At 34.3% G+C, this 19,590-nt stretch overlaps 1 protein-coding gene across 7 annotated transcripts in view; it reads right to left on the minus strand.

Annotated features, from left to right (window-relative positions):
* Positions 1-19,590, minus strand: part of LOC113054639 (calcium/calmodulin-dependent protein kinase type II subunit beta-like) — a 54,571-nt gene that overhangs the window by 16,805 nt on the left and 18,176 nt on the right. For 6 of the 7 annotated variants that reach the window (XM_026220321.1, XM_026220324.1, XM_026220322.1 and 3 more), the window contains exons 7-13: positions 11,576-11,648; positions 7,108-7,210; positions 6,858-6,941; positions 2,633-2,727; positions 2,435-2,557; positions 2,227-2,310; positions 2,102-2,144 (exon numbers count right to left, since the gene is read on the minus strand). In XM_026220321.1, the coding sequence (XP_026076106.1) occupies positions 2,102-2,144; positions 2,227-2,310; positions 2,435-2,557; positions 2,633-2,727; positions 6,858-6,941; positions 7,108-7,210; positions 11,576-11,648 (605 nt within the window). Of the gene's footprint in view, positions 1-2,101; positions 2,145-2,226; positions 2,311-2,434; positions 2,558-2,632; positions 2,728-6,857; positions 6,942-7,107; positions 7,211-11,575; positions 11,649-18,994; positions 19,068-19,590 lie in introns of all 7 variants that reach the window. The other variant, XM_026220323.1, reaches the window with a different exon arrangement.

Genomic DNA, 19,590 nt, shown 5'->3' on the forward strand with positions numbered 1-19,590 from the left:
ACTATAACTGCCTTAATAATAGAACGTGGCAATTTCATAGTAAAAGAAAAAAAGAAAACATGTTTATTAATCACCTTTAATTAATATTTTAAGTTAAAGAATATAATCTAATATATTTGAAACTATTTTTATATATGATTTATAAATAATAAATATAAAATTATATTATATATCTTTATAATATTTTTATTTTTTATAAATATATCAAAATATGTTTTATGTATATTATAGTATAAAACTCTATTATTTTTATATTATACAAATATAAAAATAATAGAAAATATATATTGAATTTGAAAGGAATTTTTTAAAATATTTTAATTCAAATGATTTCTATTTAAAAAGGCAATTCAAATATATTGTTCTGTTTTTTTTAACCATAGTCAGTTCCTATCCTAAATGTTTTCTACCATGAAATAGTCAAGGCAGTGTGTTCAAAATAATAAATATGCAGAAATGAAGAAATTATTACATTGAGAAATTTTAAATGTCAATTCTTTAACTTGGATGGGGCATTGTTGAAGAGGGTATTAGTCATGGAAAATGTAATTACTGTTTAAAGTGCAATAAATCTTGATTAAATTGAACAGAACTTCAAAAAGAACAAAGAAAATGTCCCTTTTAAAGAATAAGGGAATGACATCCGAGGGCGAGTGTGTGGAGTGACGCTCAGACACTCCCACGCCTCCTCTACCACTGAGTCACCCGCGGGACGAGGTAATTACAGTAATGAGAGCAGAGAGAGCATCTAAAACACTCCTCAAACAGGAACACTGTTGCTTCCGCCCACCAGCCTGCTGTAGAAGTGTGAGCGAGTGAGAGCGTGTGTGTGTGTGTGTGTGAGAGAGAGAGCAGATGCTTCATCACAGCAGAAATAAATCACATATTATTATAAACACCAGTTCTTTCACGTGGTGTTTGGCACAGGTGCAAACATCCAGAATTCTCTTTCCCTCCAGACCAGCCGTATGTGACCCGCTGCTCACAAACACCACCACACACTTCCTACAGAACCGCTCGTGTCTGAATCAGTCTGTCAGGACACTTTGAAAGTCCAGCTGCTCTAAAAAACAAACCTTCGGATAAGAAATAGCGTATAGATCCCTTAGCTGTGAGATTTCTTGTCTGATGCTTCAAAGCAAAAAGCTGAATTTATTAATAGAATGAATATTTAGCTTTGAGATCACTTAGAGGGAGAGTTCACCCAAAAATGACAACCCGGTCAGCATTTGCTCAGCTTCATGTTGTTCCAAACCATATGATTTTCTTTCCTATCGTCAGACACAAAAGATGTGAAGCAGGATGCTGAAGCTGCTCTTTTTTACAAAAGTGAATGGTGACCATCTGTCAAGGCCCAGTAACAGGACAATAAAAGCACCACAACAGCAGTGCATTTGAGTTATGCACTATATTCCAAGTCTTTTGAATTCATATAATAGGAAAAAAAAAGCTTATACTCTCAAATAAAGCTATCGTTTGGCTTTAAAAGTTGTATGGACTAATTTAATGGAGTTTTGTAATCAGTAACCATTCACTTGCATTTTATGGAAATTGCATCAATATATGGAAGAAAAAGAATCATACTGGTTCGGTACGACATGATAGTGAGCAAATGATCTAAATTTTAATTTTTGGGTGAACTCTGCTTCAGTGTTGTTGACTAAAACTATTTAAAAAAAAATCAGTTATTAAAATAAAACTGGAAAAAACTTGACTTAAACTTGAAGACTTAAACTTGAAAATTAAAATTATAGTGCCTTGTCAAATAACTGAAATTAAAAAAAGCTTAAATATAATAATAGAAATAAAAACAAAAATCTATAAAGATGACAAAAGCACAAAATTGCTAAATTATAAAACAATATTAAAAATGATTAAAATATAATCTAAAATTAAGAACATAAAAATAAATGCTATAATATTTTAATAGAATATAAATAATACTAAAATATCACTGTTAAGAGTTTGTGTTGATGCTTTTAGAATAAAAGATTCATTTAATGATTGGTGGTTTTGATTACTCTAGAAGTCAATCAGTTCAGCATATCTTCAGTTTTTCTCTCAAGACAGAGTCTATGCAAAGAGTCTGATGTGAACTTACCAGAAAAATTGCGCGACACCAGCATGGTGGTCAATATCGCACCCTATACGCAAGAAAAAGATGGTAACGTGAAAAGAGGCATCAAGCGGTGGGTTTCAGACATATACAGATGAAACTTCTCAGACCTTGAGTTTCCTTCTCGCGTTGAACTTCTTCAGGCACTCGACTGTTTCCTGTCTGTGCATCATGGACGCCACAGTGGAGCGTTGCTGCAGGAAAGAGAGCAATCAAATTATTAATAGTATAGTGTTGTTGTGTATTAATGTCAATATGAATCTGAATGAAGTGTGTGTAATCAGGTGTATGTTGGTATTTTGGGCTGGTAATACTCACGCAGACCCACGGGTGTTTCAGAGCCTCCTGGGCAGTGATTCTCTTGGCTGGATTGATGGTCAGCATCTGATTCATCAGGTTTTTGGCCTCAGGGGTGACCGTGTCCCACTCTGGCGAAGGGAACTACAGGGAACATGGGAACAGGGTTATATTTTGATTCCAGTTGTACTGTATGAGTGAAATGACAAGGGGACTCACGTCATAAGCCCCGGCTTTGATCTGCTGGTAGAGTTTGTGCTGGTCTTCATCCCAAAACGGAGGATATCCCACCAGCAGAATATACAGGATGACTCCTGCAATCACATCATCATAGACGTCTCACTTCTAACAGACTCTATGCTGATCTTTGTGTGTCTAAAGCAGACATTTAGTCACACATTAAATCATCCTTAAATGTAATAAGAAACAGACTGTATGCATTCTATAAAGAAGCATATGCATACACAAACACAAAATGCTATTATATAACTTTTTGTAACTTAACCAATGTTATCAAACAGCTACACTTTCAATAATGTCCAAGTTTATTCCTTTATAGACTTTATCTAATATAATTCCCACATTTTATAATTCATAATATAATATACTATTTTAATAAACAACATATAAATAATATAAACATATATATAAACAAATATCAATTGTATTGTTTAATTATGTAGAGAAACACAATATAAATATGAACTAAAATGGCAAAAGTTATCAAAACAGCTGAAATTGATTAACACTTGAATTGAAGTCTAATTTGTAAATAAATCATTGTTTTGAGCGTTTTTTTTGTAATAACTTATGCACAAAATACACAGCCGTTCAAAAGTCTGGGGTCAGTGCATTTTTTTCCTCTTTCTTTCTTGATTTGTTAAATTGCTAAAAGTGACAGTGAAGACTTATATTGTTAGAAAAGACTGATTTTAAATGAATGTTTTTTACAAGTTTCAAAAAAATATTAAGCAGCAACATTGTTTCCAACATTGAGAATTAATCAGCATATTAAAATGATTTCTGAAGGCTCATGTGACACTGAAGACTTGAGAATGTGAGACGTCTTCTGTGTGTAATGTTGTGCCACAGATCCAGTAATCTGTGTATTTATTAGATTATAGATTTTTATGCACCCAAAGGATCGCACTCAATTTCGTTGCACTTGTACAATGACAATAAAGTCATTTATTCATTGAGTAATGATGCTGAAAATTCTTTGCATCACAGGAATAAATAATATTTAAAAATTAAAAATAAAAGTTTTATGTTTAGTTTATAAGGCAATAATATTTAACAATATTAATGCATATTATATATATATATATATACAGTCTTGTTCAAAATAATAGCAGTACAATGTGACTAACCAGAATAATCAAGGTTTTTAGTATATTTTTTATTGCTACGTGGCAAACAAGTTACCAGTAGGTTCAGTAGATTGTCAGAAAACAAACAAGACCCAGCATTCATGATATGCACGCTCTTAAGGCTGTGCAATTGGGCAATTAGTTGAAAGGGGTGTGTTCAAAAAAATAGCAGTGTCTACCTTTGACTGTACAAACTCAAAACTATTTTGTACAAACATTTTTTTTTTCTGGGATTTAGCAATCCTGTGAATCACTAAACTAATATTTAGTTGTATGACCACAGTTTTTTTAAAACTGCTTGACATCTGTGTGGCATGGAGTCAACCAACTTGTGGCACCTCTCAGCTGTTATTCCACTCCATGATTCTTTAACAACATTCCACAATTCATTCACATTTCTTGGTTTTGCTTCAGAAACAGCATTTTTGATATCACCCCACAAGTTCTCAATTGGATTAAGGTCTGGAGATTGGGCTGGCCACTCCATAACATAAATTTTGTTGGTTTGGAACCAAGACTTTGCCCGTTTACTAGTGTGTTTTGGGTCATTGTCTTGTTGAAACAACCATTTCAAGGGCATGTCCTCTTCAGCATAGGGCAACATGACCTCTTCAAGTATTTTAACATATGCAAACTGATCCATGATCCCTGGTATGCGATAAATAGGCCCAACACCATAGTAGGAGAAACATGCCCATATCATGATGCTTGCACCTCCATGCTTCACTGTCTTCACTGTGTACTGTGGCTTGAATTCAGAGTTTGGGGGTCGTCTCACAAACTGCCTGTGGCCCTTGGACCCAAAAAGAACAATTTTACTCTCATCAGTCCACAAAATGTTCCTCCATTTCTCTTTAGGCCAGTTGATGTGTTCTTTGGCAAATTGTAACCTCTTCTGCACATGCCTTTTTTTTAACAGAGGGACTTTGCGGGGGATTCTTGAAAATAGATTAGCTTCACACAGACGTCTTCTAACTGTCACAGTACTTACAGGTAACTCCAGACTGTCTTTGATCATCCTGGAGGTGATCATTGGCTGAGCCTTTGCCATTCTGGTTATTCTTCTATCCATTTTGATGGTTGTCTTCCGTTTTCTTCCACGTCTCTCTGGTTTTGCTCTCCATTTTAAGGCATTGGAGATCATTTTAGCTGAACAGCCTATCATTTTTTGCACCTCTTTATAGGTTTTCCCCTCTCTAATCAACTTTTTAATCAAAGTATGCTGTTCTTCTGAACAATGTCTTGAACGACCCATTTTCCTCAGCTTTCAAATGCATGTTCAACAAGTGTTGGCTTCATCCTTAAATAGGGGCCACCTGATTCACACCTGTTTCTTCACAAAATTGATGACCTCAGTGATTGAATGCCACACTGCTATTTTTTTGAACACACCCCTTTCAACTAATTCAACTAATTGCCCAATTGCACAGCCTTAAGAGCGTGCATATCATGAATGCTGGGTCTCATTTGTTTTCTGAGAATCTACTGAACCTACTGGTAACTTGTTTGCCACGTAGCAATAAAAAAATATACGAAAAACCTTGATTATTCTGGTTAGTCACATTGTACTGCTATTATTTTGAACAAGACTGTATATATATATATATATATATATATATATATATATATATATATATATATATATATATATATATGGGGTGTAACGATACGCGTATTCGTATTGAACCGTTCGGTACGAGGCTTTCGGTTCGGTACGCGGTACGCACTATGTACCGAACGGTTCGTTGGACTAATTAATTATATTTGGAAAAAAAAAATTGTGAAATATAATATGCGTTCAACAAGGTAGCCAAATAACCCAAACGACGTAACAGGCAACGCTCCTGACACCCCCGAAGAAGAAAAAAAAAAACACCAGCTTATATGTTGATGTTAGGCTACTCAGTCAGGCGCTCGCTCACTCAGCACGTGCTGAAGGCTCGTTTCAAAAATTGCTAATCCGTTTAAAAGACCAGAAATAGAAAATCCTATATATTAATGTAATTGTGCCTCGTTACAATATTCCTTCACGAGCCCATTTCAGCCAGACCGTAATTCCTGCTTTGTTCCAAAAAACATAAGCCCTATAGAGAACCAATTGAGTAAAAACACTCAATATAAAGAGTTATAGAGTTCCATATAAAAAGTTAAATCTTTGTATTTGTTCATAACTACTACAAAAATATAACTTTTTTTTTTTTTATAAGTAGCGGTTTTTGTTTATACAGTATGGTGCTAAGAAAAAACCATAGAAGATGGGTAAAGAATAGCTCCATCATTGTTCAATGTAAAAACTTTGTTAGTTTTAATAAATAAAACATTTTTTAAAAATCAAGAAAATTTATCTGCCAATTTTTTCTTTTTGCTGTATCTAAAACGTACCGAACCGTACCGTGACACCAGTGAATCGTATCGAACCATGAATTTTGTGAACCGTTACACCCCTAATATATATATATATATATATATATATATTATAGTATATACATTAAAGGAGTATGTTAATTAATCTAAAAAAAAAAAAAAAACTAATACTATAAATGTAAATTCTTTGTAATAACTCAACATTTGTGAATCATCTGACTTCAAAACAGAAATTAGTTTGGAGATTAAAACTGCCAGGTGGGTTCAAGATCGTTACTTATAGTAACTAAAGTTTAAATTAACTAAACATTTATTTTGTGACAACAAACGTAAAATGGCAAACAATTTGAGTGTTGCATTTTGAGAATGACTCATAAGAATCCATGAACTGGTTGACTGATAAACAAACAACCCTGATGAAGCGTCAAAATTAATCAGAATTTCCAACCCCAGATAAAAAAAAACCCATCCCACCTACTGACCTGCAAAGTAATTAAACCGCTCAACTAGTGATAGTCTAGAGAAAGTGGATGTGAAACACGACGGTGGTGGCTGAACCGGTGAAAGCGCTGTTAGGTAACAGCCTCTTGAAACAGAAGAGCTCTCCACATCTGAGAGCTGATGTGTCTGAATATGTGCAAGAGAGAGCGAGAGAGAAAGAAGATCCAAATAGATGCAAAGACTCTATTGGGAGGGAGCGTGTGACTCACCACAGGCCCAAATGTCCACAGGTTTCCCATAAGCCTCCTTTCGTAGCACTTCTGGGGAGAGGTAACCTGGCGTCCCAGCGAACCCTGCATGGGAATGCAAAAATACACATCCAAAAACTCAAAATCCAGGCTCTTTCCAACACATCAGTGTTTGTATGTCAGAGAAAACCATTTGGTTGCCAGATTATGTGCTTGGAAACAGCTAAATTAAACAAATAAAGCTTCTGAAGAGTTTGAAGTGACCACGTACCAAACCAGGCCTGCTGTTCTCCCTGCACTTCAATGGCCAGGCCAAAGTCGGCCAACTTGACGGCGGCGTTCTTGCATTTACTGGCCAAGAGCAGGTTCTCCGGCTGAAGGGAAGATCAGGGGTGCACTCATATTACCGCTGAACCAAAATCTGATACATGTTACCTTTAAACACTTAACTCTTAACATACAACCACAGCTGCACACAAACAGAATCAGCTCCCAAAATATGAGCGGTGCTGACCAGCGCCATGTTCTGTTTGATTTCAACTCTAAAACATGTCTAATTCACAACTTCCTGTGATGTACTACTGCTTTTCATTTAAAATCACATGTTAGCTTGATATCTATGACTTTAGATCATCCATAATGGTCCGGAAACAAAATGATGATGGTTAGCATTGCAGGTGTTCAATTGTCAAGAAAAATGGCTAATAACAACCAAAACACAGGTGATAAATGATGCGAAGGCATTGTTTCACAACCAGGTACATTACCGGTCAAAAGTTTGGAAACGGTAAGACTTATATTTCTTAAATACATCTCTTCTGCTCATCAAAGCTGCATTTATTGAATTAAAAATACAGAGGAAAAAAACGTAATCTTGCAAAATGTATTTACAATATAAAAGAATGGTTTTTATTTTAATATCCTTTCAAATAAAATGTATTTCTGTGATGCAAAGCTGAAATTCCATCAGCCATTACTCCAGTATAAAGTGTAGCATGATCCTTAAGAAATCATTCTAATAAGCTGATTTATTATTAGAATTATCAATGTTGGAAACAGTTGTGCTGCCAAATATTATTTTAGAAACTGCAATACTTTTTTTAGGATTTTTTGATAATAAAAAGTTAAAATGAATGGCATTTATTAAAAATATAAATCTTTTCTAACAATATAACTATTTGCTATCACTTCTTAACAATTGAATAGACCCTTGCCGAATAAAAGAATATAAATTAACTCACCCCGAACTTTTGAACGATAGTGTAAATTGTTAGAAAAGATTTCTATTTTAAACAAATGCTCTTCTTTTTAACTTTTTATTCAAAGAATCCTGAAAAAAGTATCACCAATTCAAAAAAAAAAAAAAAAAAAAAAAAAAAAAAAAAAATTAAGCAGCAAAACCAGCACTGATGATAAATCAGCATATTAAAATGATTTCTGTAGGATCATGTGACACTGAAGACTGAAGTAATGCTGCTGAAAATTCAGCTTTGCATCACAGAAATACATTTCTTAAAATTCATATGAATCTCCTGTAAGAAACATTAAAAATCATTCTGATCCCAAACTTTTGACCAGTAGTGAAGCTGGGACCAGTCTTGTTTTAATATTATATATGGTTTTATAGTTTTTAATAATATCTAATTTATTATTTTTTAAATTATTTTAAATTTTGTATTTGTATATTTTTATTTTAAAAAAAATTAAAATATTACCATTTTGTTTTTGTTTCTTCTATTTTTAAACTCAGTTTTGGTTGTTATTTATTTCCAATTTGAAATTTTTGTTCTTTAACTAAATGAATATTTTAGATGAAAAAAATTTTTTTAATCTAAAATTAATGTATTTCAATTAACAAAAATTTATAATAACTTAACCCTGGGTGGAACCATCTGGGGAGCTTCAGCACTCTCTAAAGTGGGCAGCAAAATGGCTTAAAATAATTTAAAACAAGACAAAATCCATCTCTGAAATGAACTAAAACAGATAAAATCTTATTTCTTATTTGAATTTGTTCAAAAGTTACCACTATAATTTAAATGTTAAAAGAACCACGGCTCCTAAATTCCTGTATATATGAGGGTTATAAAAATGTGATTTCTGGATCTGGAAAATTCTTGGAAATATTGGAATAATATTGGAATAATATATTAATATTTAAATATAGTTATGTCAAGACCTAAAATGATTTTGTGTGTAAAAACTGCTGAGAAAACATAAAAATATATACATTTTTAAATTTTAACAATAAATATTAAAGTAAAAAAAAAAATCCTGTAATTACAAACAACTGGAAAAGTTATTTTAAGTGGACGATTTTAATTACTTATTTAACCATTTTTAAGAAAATAACTCTCCTAGATTGGGTAAATAAAAAAAAAGCCAAAAACATAAAAACATTTCAAAACAAGCAGCTTTGTAATACAGCAGAAAACCAGAAATATCTCCACCTATAAACAAGACCTTCGAATACTTTTTGGACAATAGGAAGCCTTGAAGCTAAAAAGGTTGACTGAACTGATTTTACACACCTGAGTGTGCAAACATTTGCTAAATTTGCTCTAGGTAACGTTTATCTTCATTAGCTTGCTATTGAGTTAATTAATACAGGATGTAGTAGTGTTATTCTTGAAAGTCCCTTAGAGCAGCTTCCTCTGAGAGCAGACTGAATTATCTTTAGTTTAACACTGTGGATGTGATTGACAGGACGTGCTCTCAGTGATCCCACTGTTGTTTGATAAAGAGTTCCAGAAAATAGCTTCGTTTTTTTCGTTCAAGTCAACATGAAACAGCATTCACACAACACAATTTACCACCACAGATATTACACAGAACGCTGACAACATTAACAACGGGCACTTGGGTCAATTTTGATTTCATGTTGATTAAAAAAAAAAAAAAAGTGACCACACTGTAAACAAACACTGAAAAATCTGGGGACATTAAGATTTTTTTTCTTTTTAATTCAGCAAGCAAGCATTAAATTGACCAGAAGTGACAGAAAAAAACTAGATTTTACATAAGAAGATTTCAAATAAATGCTGCCCTTTTGAACTTTGAAAATAATATCGTGGTTTCCACAAAAATATGCAAGCAGCAAATAAGTATATTAGAATGATTTCTGAAGATCATGTGACTCTGAAGATCTGAAAATTCAGCTTTGTATCACAGAAATAAATTATTTTTAAAAATATACTTTGACTCGAACAGAAAACAGTTATGTGAAATTGTTAATAACTAATTTTTTTATCAAATAAATGCAGTATTGGTGAACATAAAAAGTCTTTCAAAAACATTTAAAAAAATCTTATAGACCCCAAACCTTTGTACAGAAAATGTGTAAATATTAACACAGAACCTTGACCAAAGGTATCAAGGAATGCAATTTTGATTTCATTTTGTCACGTAACATACTGTCACCCATTTAGACATATTGGTTATAATATATCATCCCACTTAACACCCACATTCACACTTCCACATAGTGTTTAGTGTGAGTGTGTGCTGTTATTAAGTAGGTTATGTTCCCTCTGCTCTGGTCAAAGTTGATCCAGGTGGGAAATTGGGTCCAGAGGAGCAAAGAATCATGGGAAGCTTATTCAGTCTCAAATCTCTGATCTCGTGCTACAGATGCCGCTCTGAAAAGAGACGAACGGTCTCTGTGTTCTGACGCTCAGCCGCCGTTGCCATCTGCTGGAGCTATTCGTGGAGCTCAGATGGCATCTCGATGTTTCAGGCTCATGATTTGAAAAGTGTTCTGATTGGGAATCTGTAGGATGGTGTGAAATGCTCAATGACCTTGAGCCGCATCCGGGGAAAACAACGCTGGAAATGCATCCAGACGGAGATTTGTATATAAAAAGAGCAAGTTCTGAACTGAAGCAGGATTAGAAAAGAAAGCAACATGGAATCAAAATTGAACCTATTTACTTTATTTCTACGATTTATTGGCGAGTTATTCCATTATAGTTCAGATTCAACCTGTGGGAGAAGTCTTCAAAAACAATAATATAACATATGACTTGACATAAAATCAACAATAAAAAAATCTAATCTGAAATGACTGCAGAATTATAGAGTTTTATCCCAGACATAGACATCCATGCATGCAAAACATCATGCTAAATCAGATCGCGAGTATTTAAGGGTCAGTCCGCACAAAAATTACAATTCTGACATCATTTACTCCCCCTAACCCTTGTTCATCATGTATGAGTTTTTTAAGAAAATATGTTTTGAAGAATTTGTTCCTGTGGCTCAGTGGTAGAGCATTGTGTTAGCAGCGCAAAAGATTGTGAGTTCAATTCCCAAGGAAAACACACAAACTGGTAAAAAAAAAAAAAATGTATAAGAGGAAATTGGCTTTGGATAAAAGCGTCTGCTAAATGGATAAATGTAACCAAACAGATGTTGGTCCCAACTGACGTTAATCACATGAAAAAAAAAGTCAATGGATACCAAAAACTGAGTTGGTTACATTCTTCAAAACATCTCTTCTTTCGTTCAGCAGAAGAAAGAAATCCTTACAGGTTTTGAATGGCAAGAGGGTTTTTAACAACCCTACACATGAAGGTGTGTAGATGACGGAATATTCATTTTTGGTTGGACTGTCCCTTTAAGCCATTCGTTCTCCCGAGTATTAATCGAATCTCATCATAACTGCACATCGCACATCACACGTGGCATATTTGTACATAAAAGCATGCAGGACACCGATGAACAAATCTCCTATCACTCACCTTGAGATCTCGGTGCACCACGCCCATTTGATGGCAATGAAGCACCGCCTCCAGGATCTGCTGGATGCAGTGACTGCATGCAAACACCAGGTTAGTCTGAGCAATGCCATTTTCTCATGCACAGGCACAGGCAAGAAATGCAGGGCGATCACAGGGATAATAAAATATAACAGTACAAACAAACATAATCTTCCTCTAGAATTGATGTCAAAGGCTGATGCCAAGCATAATAATATATTTTAAATGACTAAATCTTTCAAAGAAGAGAAGTCCAAAGAAGTCTAGTAAATTTTCATTAAAGTGTGGCAGTTTTGTCTATAGAATGAATCTCCCTACGTCATGTCCACGTCAAATTTCACCCCCCCCCCCACAAAATAAAAAACATATGCATTTTTGTGACCGTTTAGCGTATTTTACCTCCCAAATCAAATGAAAAAAATTATTCATTTTATAAATTAATTTTAATTGAGATTTTTTCATTATAAAAAATATAAATATTGTCACGAAAGAAAAATAATTCTTAGCATTTAAAAAGGGGTTATTATCAAGGGGTCAAAGTCCAGCTAATTAATTCTCTCTTTTGATTTGAGATTTCAATTTCATGAGATTCACCCTTGGATTTATCTTATCTGCAAAGAAAACTGAAGGATTAGCATTCAAACTAGAAGACTAAAAGTTACTTGGGACTTGAGAAAGACTACCACTGTTACCCAAAACAAAGACTCTTGACAGGTAAAAAGAGACACACTAATGGATAAAATAAAGCCTACTATGCCATAAACTCTGTTCAGTCCACAGAAGTGGCCACATGCATCAACATCTTTTGAAACAGCATACACAATGCTCTTCCTGCAAAGCCAAAACCCTGTGTTATTGACACAGGAAGCTCTAGCTAACACTACACACTCAAGGGTGAGACGATCTCGCCACCCACGACGAGAGCGAGCATCAGGAGAGACAGAGAGAAGGTGAAAGAGAAAGAACAGAGGTAAGACTGGCAGGTGGCGCTGCAGCAGACTGGAGTGTGTTTTTTGGCAGTTGTGTGGTGAGACAGGCTGGAGGAAATGTACCGGTGTTTGAGGAGAGGGAGGTGGACAGCGTGAGTCAGCCTGTGTAGGCGTGTGCTGCTGATTTACTGAGAGAGAATGTGTGTGTGTGTGTGTGTGTGTGTGTGTGTTGTAAAACTGGAATATACAATGCTGTTTTCTAGTTCTTCCACACTAAGACTATTCAACTCCTCTGTTTTGGGGGCCAAATTAAAGGTGGAAAAAAACTTTTCAGAATCATTACTATATAGATCTTGACATTAAAAAAACTAATCTAAAAACGCTTAATAAGGAGTTTACTTACATTAAAGTAGTTGGATTTAAAAATCTAAAACACTGTTGTGCTTAAAAAAAACCTGACATGACACTTTGATGTTGGTTTGACAAACCCTGTTGAAAAAAAAACAACTAATGCTGGATGGGTATGTTTTGATGCTGAGATGCTGGTTTAAGATGGTCTTTTGCTGGTTTATGCTGGTCATGTGCTGGCAAAGAACCAGCATAAACCAGAAAAGGACCATCATAACCATCATAAACCAGCAAAGACCATCATAAACCAGCAAAGACCAGCACAAACCAGCAAAGGACCATCATAAACAGCATAAACCAGCAAAGGACCATCATAACCATCATAAACCAGCAAAGACCATCATAAACTAGCAAAGAACAGCATAATTCAGCAAAGGACCATTTTAAACCAGCATAAACCAGCAAAAGGACCATATTAAACCTGCATCAAAACTTACCTAACAGCATATGCTGGGGGTTTTTTTCAACAGGGAAATCAGGTTCTGAAAGTTTAAAGCTACTTTGAAATTCCAGAGAATGTAAATAAAATGTCACTAACATGCTTTTACATGATTTAGCACATTGTTAGCATGTTTTAACATTTTTCTACGATGGTTTAACAAGTTGCTAGCACATTTCTAACATGATTTAGAACACTATTAGCATATTTAGCATATTTTACATGCATTAGCATGTTCCTAGCATTATTTAACAAATCGCTAACATATTTTAACATGTAGCTAACACGAATAAACATGCTAACATTTTGTAACCAGCTTTGCGCTGGGGTCTTGATCACACTGTAGGGGGTTATTCTTCATTAACCACCAGCTGGATGTACATTATCCCCCTTATTACATTGCTACTTGCCATATAAATAAATATTAAAATATGATTTTTTTAAATATTTGAATGCAAAACTTTCATGCATTTAAAGCATACGGTGCAGTCATATAATTTATTACACAACATTTAACCACATAATTACTTATGGTGATAAAGTATTTAGTTAAGACAAAACGGTTTTAAAATAGGTTAGTTATTTTATAATCCATTACAATTTAGAAAAACAACTGTTGCAAAATGGCAGCAGCTGCGTTTGAATGAAAGGAGAGAGCGAGTCTCTGACACCAGGACGACATCATTAAATAGTTATTAATTAAAAACTTAATATTGAATCAAGTTTTTTTATTTTATTAGCTAACCAAATGCAAAGCTTCCAGGAAGAAAAACTGTTCCTAGCAAGCATATAGCACAGGCTTCATTTGCCCGGATGAACCTGTGTTATCAGCTTTTACCAGGTGTTTTCGAGGAAAAACAAACCTTGTAATGTCGCAACTGACCAATCAGAATCACGTATTCTGATAGCTGATTTGGCCCACAAGCGGCCAATTGAAGTTCCCCTAAACTAACACGGTTTGGTTCACTAATATAATGTAAAAAGATTCTCCAAGACAGAAAAATCAGATGGGACCTCATTATAGTAGTTATAGCAAGGAATCAAATGTGTCTTGATCTTTTGAGATAGAAAAGTTTGACTATGAAAACAGAGTAACTTCCAGAGCTCAAACTTTTAGAATTTATTGAAGCCAAGCTGCAGAAATGAATAATTCTGAAATCCTAACAAATCATTAACATACGACCACCAAATTTACACTTCAAACAACTCAATCTAAAACATACAATATTACAATATAATGTTTTTGTGAGCATATGACCCCAGTTTTTTTATCCTTGAGACCAAATTGAGATTTTGATTCTTGATATGAATACCAAATAATCAAATGATTTGAGCTACGCTAATATAAAAAAAAAAATTATATCTCGATATGGTCAAAAATTTTACGATATTCGATATATATATCTCGATATGTTTGCATTTGCATTTAAATAATAAAAAAAACATGATTTTCTTTTGCCCATAAAAACAAAACAAAAAAGCAATTTAGATTAAACGGCTTATTTAAGCAGTTAAAAAAATCTAGACCAAGATTTTTAGTGCATGCAATTCACAATTTATACTATGCAACTATGCAACTATGCACATAGCTATTTCTTATATATAAATATATATAAATGAATACCAAAGACTTTTGCATTCTCTCTGTCTATATTATGGAAACTGGTAAACATATCAGTGAAATTCCCCAATAGTAATTCCAATTGGCCATAGCCTATGTTTCTCTATTCAAACATCAGCAGTCGAGTAAGTGCATTTATTTTGCGATCCCAAATCCAAACAATACAGTTGAGATCTCACGACAGAACACAGACCAGCTCAACTAATCTTTCGTTAGATCGCTCAATTCCAGCTTGTTAGTGTTTTCAGATTATCGTCGGCGGTTCTTCCGCAATGAGGAGTGAGCACGTGCGCATGGTTGCCAGATTGCTTAAAATAAGCAAACACCGTACAGAAAATGTATCCTTGTAACAGTGGAGCTCTGATTCAGAGATTTAAACTCTTGTTATCTGGCAACCGCTATCATTAAGCTCTCGTAGTAGAGGGGGGTAGAGCAGTCAGCAGTTATAGGTTACTTTTTTGGACATGCGGCGCGTTCTTTTGGGAAAGTATGCTTGAATTTCAAATATTCGATATTCCCGATATATTAAAATTTTACATCGTCGTCAAAATTATTCCGATACTATCGCTAATATTCGATATATCGCCCAGCCCTAGCCACATACACACTGTAACTAAACTCGATTCACCTTTTAGTGATTAATCCCGTTCAGTAATTTACAGAAGTGACAACCAAAGTGAATTGACTCCGGTAGTAACAATCACATTTGCAGAAATTCTATGCAATGTCAACAGAACCTGTTTTTAATGGCATATTAAAAAAAACGTGTTGTAGTTGCATTGGAATAAATAACAGGGAACGAGGTAAATCTTGACTCAGTGTTGCCATATCATGCTATAAAATACAGCAATAAATAACAAGCCCATAACCAACTTAAATCAAACCATGTAATGCTGAAAATAAGCCACATACCAAAATATCACGACCTAGCCTGCACCTGCCTACTTTATTATCTCCATAAAATGGATCGCTTTATGAGCCGAGCCCAAACAACAAGCCCAAAGATGCTTAATAAGTCACTTATAATAAGTGGACATGGCAACCCTTCAAGAGAGTGCTCTGCAATGCAGCCTTCCATAGTTAAAAATACTGAACATAACGAGACTTTGGTTGCTGTAATATTACTTGGTCAAAAAAAAATACAATATCAGTCGCGCAGTATGACAAAACAGTGCTATGGTTCCAACTGTGTCAGTCATCACAATTTCAAGAACGAGTTCTGTTCCATACACAAACAAAACTATAATTTAGGGGATCCTGAAACTTTAGTGTGTATGTGAATAAAGAAGAGAACAAATTCTGACCATCAGCAAATCAAGAGGCAATATGAAATGCATTAACAGTAACCTCACGTGTACCATGATTCCTCCCTTAATACGAGTGTAGGTTTGTCTAACGTGTGGCCGAATGGAGCAGATCCTGTCAGCAGCTTTATTTGCGCCTCTGAATCAAGACCACAACAAGCTGCGAGACTCTGAAAGAGCCCTTCACTCAAGAGACTATTAAACAAAACAGCGGCACTCTGTCATCCTCCGAGCGAGGCTTGACTGAAACAATGCATTACACGCGCCTGAGAATTACCCAATTGCAAAGATAAATGACACTGTTTTGAAACAACAGAGAGAAAGTAAGACAGTGAGACGAGAAACAGAGAGAGAGCAGAAGACGCTCTCAGTGCATCAAGAGCAGATTCGACTGTTTTCACAATATAGCGTCTGGTGCTGACCCGAGCTGGTTTGGTCAGAACCACTAAACCTACCTTATCTACTCCTAAATATTAGTGATTATTAGTACCTTAAAGGGATACTTCACCCAAAACTCTACTAAACGTCATGTCATTCCAAACCTGACCTTTTTTCATCGGTGGAACGTGAATTAAGATAATTTGAAGAATGTTTGGGTCAGTGGGTTGGTATAATTAAATATAAAAACTTTCTGTAATTGAAAGAAAGCTGAAATAACAAATAAATTGAGAGCAAACCGACTGAGTTTGCAAGTCTCAATATGAACTCAAACACCAAATATTCACAAGACCACATGATCTGATGCTATCTATATTATTTGTATTATTTTATACTCCTACTGGAATTTTAAGAGAACAACCTGAGACAGTGTTGATGGTTAAATGAGAGCTCAAATTAAATCTCCTGTGAAAAAAAAAAAAAACGCAATACCTGACCTTTTTCAGCAAGCTGAAAGCTAAATTAAAATAAAATATTCAGCAGGCTGAAATGAAATATAAATATTAGATGAAACTTGTAAATGAAAATGAGAAATGTTGCCTTGGCAATTAACTGAAATGAATAAGATGAAACAAAACGACAAATACTAAAACTGAAATAAAAGTTAATTGAGCTATATTATAATAATTATAATAAAAATAAATAATATACAATAAATAAATATAATAATTAAAAAAATAATAATACAGTAACAAAACCACAGAAATAACTTAAGATAAAATGAAAATAAAAACTGAACAAATTAAAATAAAGCCTAATTCAAAATGTTATAAATACTGTATATAAATCATTCTAAAATAACACTGGTTTGGGTCAAAACAACAATAGATTCCCTTTACTTTCACAATATGGACAATAAATAACAATCAGAAAAGTGCAGTTTTTGAAACCCCAAAAGGTGGGTAAATAAATACAGACTGCATTATTTTTGGTTAAAATACTACCTTAAGGTGAAAGCAATAAAGCCTAATTTCTTTATTTTCGGTCTTTCTTTTTACAGGTAATTGGAAATTGTCTTCACAGATGCTTTTCTGTACACATCTCTTTACAACAAAACAGCTCCATGAATCAGAGCCGAAAACTGACCTGTGGAGGAATTCAGACCAAACAATGCCCAGTGCTTTTTAAACTTTGATAGTAAAAAACATGTTTTCAATTTTAGGCCATCTCCTACACTGTTTTCTAGCTAAAATGGTTACAAAAAAAAAAAAATCTGCAAGTACTCAGAATTTTGTCTTCACATTAACCCTGTAAATCCTGACATGTGTAATAATGATCAGAAAAAATGTAAAAGATTATATTTAACCTTTAGACAAAATCTTTACTAAAATAAAATAATAAAAAAATTAATAAACCCCAAAAGTTTGTGTTTACCATATTACTAAGTTTGACACATCAAGCTTTTATGGTGCATTTAGTATTAGTGCTGCCAAACGATTAATCGCGATTAATCACATCCTAAATAAAAGTTTTTGCTTACATAATGTGTGTTCTGTGTATATATATTATGCATATATAAATACACAGACATGCATGTATATAATTGAGAAAAATATATTGTTTATATATTAAATAGATTTATTTATAATATCAATTATATTAATATAAATATATACATGTAAATATTTTAAAAATACATACTGTATGTGTGTATTTATATATACATAATAAATATACATAGTATACAATTAATCGTTTTGACGCACTATTTAGTTTATTATACCCAAAATATGGAGATCATACTTAAAAAAAAAAAAAAAAAAAAAAAAACATCTACATTTTATTCAAAGGCCCAACATGAGCAAAAATATGAAATATGGTACAGTTGCTGATATTCATGAGGCCAAAAAATAAGATTAAATTCTGATAGCTTGCAATGTAAATCAATGAGATCAGTGTAACAGTATAGCAGATACTTGCTACTCTCTATCTCTTAGTAAGATGATATTTAAATATTTAGTTAAGATCTTGTAGAAATTGTTGTATCAAATATGATAAAGCAGGCTTTATAGAGTTAAGTATGCAAATCCACTGCAAATTGTAGCCAAATAACACAATGTAAAAAGAGACCTGCAGTGTCAACAAGAAGGGAATCGAACTGGGGTTCAAACCAAACAATCAGACAGAGTGTGAAAACAGCCAGCCAATGCAGAAACACACCAAAAATCCCAGAAGTACAATTCAAGACAGACACATGGGCGGCTGGAAACAGGTAAGAGTCACATGACACATGCAGTGGGCCAGTGCACTTCCCATACTGACCTTCAGGTCCCTGTGCACTATGTCATGATGGTGAATGTGATCGACACTCTCTAGAATCTGATGGATACAATGACTGCAAAGACAAGCAAAGACAGGAGAGGAGAGGACAGAAGGGGAAGAAAAAGACAAAGAAAAGATGAGGGACAAGAGCCGTGACGGAGGAGGTGAATGCCCAAAAGGAACATCGTAGATAAGAGTGACTGTTTGATAAGAGTGATGAAATGGGACGAGTGATAAAGTGAAAGCCCTGATGTTACACAACGCAGAACAATAGCAGCGCAGCCGGACGCATCACTTCCTGTGCGGGCACTGTGAAGCTGCCGATCACACGTGGGATCGAGAAATAGAGGAAGGGTGGATGAATCAAACGGAGTAGAGCTGGAGATATGGAAATGATCCATGTATGTGTGTGTCTGGGAGTTTGAGAGGCTGGTTTCTGAGATTATAACAGTGTTTTTAACACACATATCTAATACAGGCTCAACTGTAAAGATGACCCGTTGACCCGGAAACAGTGTGAGAGCATTTTGGGCAAATTGGGGGAAAAGTCACTTTACATTTAGGTGTTACACTGCCACAGAAAAACATCTGTTAAT

Source organism: Carassius auratus, chromosome 35, assembly GCF_003368295.1.
Source record: "Carassius auratus strain Wakin chromosome 35, ASM336829v1, whole genome shotgun sequence".
Taxonomy (NCBI): Eukaryota; Metazoa; Chordata; class Actinopteri; order Cypriniformes; family Cyprinidae; genus Carassius; species Carassius auratus.